The sequence below is a fragment of the Marmota marmota genome, unplaced genomic scaffold (assembly GCF_001458135.2).
Source record: "Marmota marmota marmota unplaced genomic scaffold, marMar, whole genome shotgun sequence".
Lineage (NCBI taxonomy): Eukaryota > Metazoa > Chordata > Mammalia > Rodentia > Sciuridae > Marmota > Marmota marmota.
The window spans coordinates 62,405,288-62,411,731 of NW_025999968.1; the positions used below are offsets into that span (position 1 = coordinate 62,405,288).

At 62.8% G+C, this 6,444-nt stretch overlaps 1 protein-coding gene across 4 annotated transcripts in view; it reads right to left on the reverse strand.

The window, feature by feature from the left end:
• Positions 1-3,539: 3,539 nt before the first annotated feature.
• The window catches only part of Cfap410 (cilia and flagella associated protein 410), a 10,073-nt gene continuing 7,168 nt past the window's right edge, over positions 3,540-6,444 (reverse strand). For 2 of the 4 annotated variants that reach the window (XM_048803774.1, XM_048803773.1), the window contains exon 7: positions 3,540-4,785. In XM_048803774.1, coding sequence (XP_048659731.1) covers positions 4,627-4,785 — 159 coding nt within the window. In that variant the 3' untranslated portion in view covers positions 3,540-4,626. The remainder of the gene's footprint in view (positions 4,786-6,444) is intronic. The other 2 variants (XM_015478844.2, XM_015478843.2) reach the window with 1 other exon arrangement.

Sequence of the window (6,444 nt, forward strand, 5' to 3'; positions counted from 1 at the left end):
TCGGCCCCTGGAAAGCATGTCTCTCGGAATGTCTGAGGGGGTGGGCAGGACCTGGATAGGCCCCCAAGGTCATGGGGCCCCATAGCCCCAGGGGTGAGCCAGGACCCAGGAACAAGGGCCCCACCCACAGTTTTCTCCAGAATCAGCTGGAGAGTGACTGTCCCCAGGGCCACCATCCCGATCTGAGTTCCTCCCTAGCCCTGCCCCCGGGACAGAAGGGGCTGCAGCCTTACCCTGGTCAGCAGTTTCTGACCCATGTAGCCCCCACCCCTGACCTTAAATGGTCCCCTAGACTCGGCCTATGCTGAGGTCCAGCCCTGCAGCTGCTGGCGGGTGGGGCTGGGGTGCATCACCACTGGGGGCTCAGTAATCCCACCAGGAGTCTGGGAGGTGGCTGCAGCCCTGCCCCTCGTGGAGGCTGTGGGGGATATACACTGCACTTGGGGTCACCTGCTAGCCCTGCACAGGGCTGTTCCAGAGCCCAGCTCACTGCACAAGCCACATTTCAGTGCCCTGTGATGACCAGGCACTAAGCCACAGACCAGGGCCACTCTGGAGTGCGTGGAGGCTCAGGCTGTGGCTTCCCTTTTGAGGGCTGCAGGCAACGTTGAGGGTCCGAGTGGACAGGGCCTGTGGGGCAGCCCCAGGGCCAGGTGAGGGTGCTGGAACCTTCCCTCAGGTTGCCCTTAGCAGGAGCCTTGGCCCTGTTCCTCCCACAGGGCAGAATGCCTGGCTGGGCTGGCCCCATGCTGTGCTCCAGTTGGCCACCCACGTGGTCGCTGGTCTTAAGGGCCCAGGCCTCCTGGCTGCTCATTCCTGGACCTCTGGTCTTCTGACTGTTGGGGAAGTGGGTAATTCAGGGGACAGGCTGGGGAGAGGACATTTGCCTGACCCTGGACCTGAGCTGAGTCTGGGGGCCTCAGTGAATGCTGTGAGGTGCCTGAGCCCCTGGGGGAGTGGCTGGGAGCTGGGGCAGGGGCCACCCAGATAGAGAGCGCTTGCCTGGCATCCACACCCAGACCCGCCTCTGTGCTGGCCCAGGCTGCTCACCCAGCACCATAGCTTCCCAGTCCCCAGGTGTCCTCCATTCCTCTCTGTCCTGCCTCTGGCAGTTGGCCACACTTCACCTCGTGATGTGCCTACATCAGGGCCCAAGAGCAGACCACACGCCAGCACTGTGCTCTTCAGTTCCCAAACTCCCCGGTGGGGGAGCAGACGGGGACAGCGGCCGGGCCTGGGAAGGCCTAAGGCCCAAGGTGCTTCTCAGCAGAGCCGCTCTTGGAGGGGCCCTGGAGGGCAGGGTGGCCTGCGCAGGTGCAGGGGTGGGGAGACGCCTGGTGCTTCTCTGCTCCGTCCCGCTGCGTCCTCTTACCACTCCAAGATTGATTTTAAGGAAAATGCTGACCTTTCTGTGAGCCTCCCTGGACCTGAAATCTCCGAGGAAACCTCAAGGTGGTCATGGAACTTGAGCAGCAGCCGTCCAACAGAATGCCTGGCGCCCGGAAGGGTTACCCACAGTGGGCGGGTGGACAAGCACAGGGCAGTGGTCCCCAGCTGATGGGGACAGTGCTAGGTGGCACGCTGCAGAGCCTTCCTGGCAAACCTCCATCTGTGTGCAGCAGCTCTTCATGGCTGGGGCAAAACACCTGAGACAACAACTCAGGGGACAGATGGCTGGTTCGGGGTTTTAGAGGGTCCGGTCTATGGGCAGCTGGCTCCATGGCTCCAGGCCTGAGGCAAGGGGGAGGAAAGCCACTCAGCTGGTGGCAGCCAGGAAGCAGAGGAGGGAGTCAGGGACAGAGTCCCCAAGGCCATACCTCCAAGGACCAGGTCCCTTCAGCTAGGTCCCACCTCCCAGTAATGCCATCAAATCATTAACCACAGCTGAGGTCAGAAGCTCACGGACCTGTTGCTTCCCGAGAGCCCACCTGAGCACCAAGTGCACTGGGCACTCTGCGGCTCTGGAGACCAGGACTTCCACACGGGTGCCTCTGGGGACATTCTGATTCACCATGCCCCTGCACACTGGTTCAGAGGTGGGCTCGTGACATCAGGAGCAGCCAGAAATGCCTGGCCCTGGCTCCCAGGTTCCCAGGACCGCCTTGTCCTTGCCACTCGGAGCATGGCCTTCTCCCTGTGCTGGCGCAGCTGAGGGGACATCCATAGAGGGGACTCAGCAGGGGCTGACGCTGAAAACGGGGCCTGCGGATGGACAGCACTGGATGTGACTTTGAGGCTGCGCCGGGGCCACCCACGGGCCCAGCTTTGCTCCTCACAGAGGACCACCTTCCTTTGCGGGGGGAGTACCAGCTGGGTTTTAGAAGGGCCCCACAGGCACAGAATGTGGTGACTTCCCAGGGAACCTCTGAAAGCAGGCCTGCCACCAGGGCAGTGGACACACGGAGACCCCGTTCCACAGCAGGAAGCACGACCAGGCAGCATTTCAGGAGCAGCACCCACATGCTCAGGGGTCCTGTGTGGGGTGCAGGTGGGAGGCAGGCGCACAGCCAAGACCGTGAAGGCCAGCCCTGAGTGCCACGTGGCAAGGCCACTGTGAGCCTCTGCCCCCTCCCAGGCTGGCAAAGGGGATTCAGCAGGTCTGCATGCCCAGCTGGCGACTTCGGAGCTGAAGGCAGTTCTGAGAGACGGCTCTGCAGCCCGGAGGGTCCATGTCCTGAGCATGTGGCAGCCCTCGCTGCAGCGTCCCAGGTGATGGGCTCCAGAGTCCCCACAGATCCCCCTTGTCTTCATGGAGGATGGCTGTCAGGGAACAAGCACTCACCCTCACCAAGGGCAGCCTGAGGTTTGGGGACAAAGCGGGACATGCCCCACCATCTGGGAATCCTTCCTGCTTCCTGCTTCTCTGGAGAGCTCCCTGTGAGAACAGCAAGAGCACCACAGTCCTGTCCTCCCCTGCTCAGGTGTGGCGTCCTGCCTGGAGGTGGGGTTTCATGTCTGGACACTGAATCTGCAAGGCTCTGGCGGGAGCACTGGACACTTGTTCAGGTCAGTCAGATGTGGTCAGAGCATTATGGTGGCTTGGTTCCATTAGTGCACGCCACACTCTGGGGTCAGGACTCCATTCTCAAAGTGGACCCCTTAGCTCATCCTGCCAGATACAGTGTAGAACCTGCCCAACTGTACAAAATCTTGGTGACCTGCCAGGGCCTTGGGTGATGCCAGATGTGGAGCCTGTCTCCTCCCCAGACAGCACTCTAGGAGAGCAGTGGCCACCTCTGGCTGTGCTGCATACAGATTCCCAGTGAGTGCTGCATCCTGGGTCTCAGCCCTCACCTGCACAGGACACTGTGAGGTCAGTTCCTGCTTTGGGGTCATCTGGAGAGATGTAAGTCCCACTGCAGCCTGGGGCCAGGCAATGGCGGAGGGTCTCAAGGGGTAGCGGAGGGGAGGGCGAGCTGGCAGCGGTGTGCAAGGACGTGGGGCAGGAGGAGGCTAGGGCAGGCCCACCCCACAAGGCACCCAGGTGGCCAGGCGTGCGGGGGTTGGGGAGGGCCTCCTTCAGTTCACACGACCCTCTGTTCTAAAGATGATGGCTTTATTGAGAGCCTCTGGCACCTTGGGAAGTCAAGTGTCCACACCAGACATCCCCAACACAGCGACTCCTTGGTTTCCACCCTCAGAGGTCACATCCGTCCTGAAGAACGTACAAGGTCACCCACCCACAAAGGTCCCTGCCTCCGCCCTGGCCCTCCACAAGTCCAGCACAAGGGCCTCTATGAGTTTCCAAGTAATGGCATGGCCATCTGCAAGTCCCCGGCCTTCAGGATGCTGGCCATGGCTGGCCCATGAGCCCATGTGCTCTCGGTCGTGCAGGGACGGCTGCCTCACGGCTGTGGCCGCAGCCCCAGGCGGGAGAGGGGCACACTTGCTCTCCACCCAGCCGCTGCCCCGCCATCTGGGCTGGCTTTCTACCCCGCAGCTCCTTTATATGTGGGATGCATCCTGGTCCTGGGGACACCAGGCTGGCCCCAGGCTGTGGCATTCCCACTGGGCCCCCAGCACCCTGTAAGGCCTGGGACCCTTCCAGAGGGAGGCGTGGGTGCAACCTGCACCTACCTGCCCATGGCCACACTGGTGGCCTGAGGCCATGTCCCTCACTCTGGCTCAGCACCCGCTGCCTCCTGCTGCAGGGTGCTTAGAAGGGGTCAGAGAAAGAAAAGCGAAGGCTGTCCTGCCCGTCCTGCCGTGGGAACCGCCTCTGGCTGGCAGCGGTGGCCGTGGTGCGGCAAGGTGGGGGGCAGCTGTCTAGGGTGCCGTCACTCTGGAAGTCTCCCTGGGTGGCAGAACCTGCCCAGCGACTGAGGACAGTCCCTCAGCTGCCGAGACGCACTTACCTCTGAGGTCGAGGTGGCACCTGCCACTCAGGGGATGCCGCTTCCAGGGCAGACGGGAACAAGCTTTATTGGTGAGCACAGCCCGCGGAGGCCTCCAGACCCGGAGGCCCCAGAGCAAGTCCTGGGACAGTCTGAGGCAGCCGGGTCGGCCTGCCTGACCTCGCCTGGTGTGGCGAGCGGAGAAGACTTTCCCGGTGGGGCCAAGCTTGAGGACGGAGCAGGGTCCAGGGGTGGAGTGCATGGAGGGCCCAAGCTGTGGCCGTGCTGGTGGTCACTCTGTATCCTCCCGCAGCTCCTGCAGGTGAGGGGCCTGGAGTCGGCTGCCCACAGCCTGCTGGATGGTCTCCAGCCCCTCTGTGTCCAGCTCCCGCAGCAGCAACAGGATGGCCGTCAGCACGTTCTGGGGGCAGGAGAGTTGCTGACCTGGGGCCTGGCCAGCGGTACCCCTCATGGCTCAGCAGCTTGGGGCAGCTCCCTCCAGGCGGCCAACCGCACAGAGCACGGTGGGGAGAGTCCACAGAGGACACCAACGTGCTGCTGCACCCTGGCCCACCAGCCCTCAGTCTGTGCTCTTGCTTCAGCAGGGGACCAAGGCACAGAGGCTGAGGGCACCCACTGACCCACCCACAGCTGTCTGTATTCCCAAGAGGGGACAGGGCCGCTCTGACAACAGAGGAGGGAGGTGTCTGCACACAGGGCTGCTTGGGGCCTGCAGGCACATCCTGGATGAAGGACCTGCACCACCCCATGGGGACCTGGGGCCATCTGTGTCCTTGCTGGACATGCTTGCAGGGGCAGGGCCACCTGAGGCAGGCTGGAGAGGACAAGGCCACCCATCTTCCTCTCAGGGGCAAGTGTGTGACCCAAGGACCTTGCCATGCACTTGTGGACAACACTTCTGTCACCGGCCTACATTGCAGGGGGGTCTGTGGGGACAGGCTGGGAATTGTACCCGGTGGCTCCCAGCCACACGTGGGAGATGGAGCTCACACGTAGAGTGGAGGAGGAGGGGTTCTGAGGGCTGGTGACCTGGGGCTCCCACTGGTCAGAAGGGTGAGTGCAGCTGAGCTTGGGGCCATGGCAAGGATGACACCCCTGTTTCCCCAACTTTTCTCAAATAAACCAGGCCACAGGCTGGGCTGACCCAGCTGCCCACCCAGGCCTCAGTGTGTGGCCACATCACTCTGTTACTTGGGGAGTGCTTTCCCAGAGGTGCGGCCAGCACCGTTGTGATGGCGAGCCCTGCAAGGAGCGGCCCTCGGTCTGCGTCTCTGCTCCTCCCACCAACTGTAGCTTGAGGGGGTCACTGTGACTGAGTGAAAGAGCCCTGATCTGTGATGTCAGGTGCCCCTGCCCTTCAACTGCCGGCCTCCTGGACAGGATATCTGTGAGCCCACAGGCAGACCAGGCCCTGCAGGGCTGACGCTGGGCATGGGGAGCACTGCTGGGCTGTCGCTCCCTCTTGGCCCCAGCTCTGCTCAGCGGTGTGGCTTCCTCATGACCTAGGTGTAGGCTGGGGCAGGGCCCTGGTCCTGGGCTAACTGCCCAGGGCTGGCTCGGGCTCCGCACACCACACCTCGGGCTGGTGAGCACAGCTGCTGGGGGCAGGGGGACCTGAAAGCTGCCTGTCCCTAATAAAATGACACATGAGGGAAGAAACACCTCTCTCCTTCTCGGAGTGGAGAGGGGAAGGAATCGCAGGACAAGCCAGATGCCGTGGGCGGCAGGCGGGAACTGGGCAGGAGCCCTGGAAGCTGCCTGGACTCTCACCACGTTGCCCACTTGACTTTCTTAGGTCACCAACCCAGGCTCTGTTATTGGAGATCGCGCACTGACACCGCGTCCAGCCCCATCGGGACAGGAAAGGGGAAAGGACTCTGTGGGCAGCAGGTGTCTGGGGCTAACACAAAACAGAGGGAGTGTCCCGCTCCTCCGCTGGCACTGACCCAGCCCTGGCCTCGCACACCTGCCTCCTTAGCCACGTCAATAGGCTCAGATCTGAACCAGGCCCCCGCCCTGGCCCTGGGGCTGGGTGCGCTGTCCCACCTTGTTGCCAGCCGCTCTCCCCACAATGCCTGCATTCTGGGGG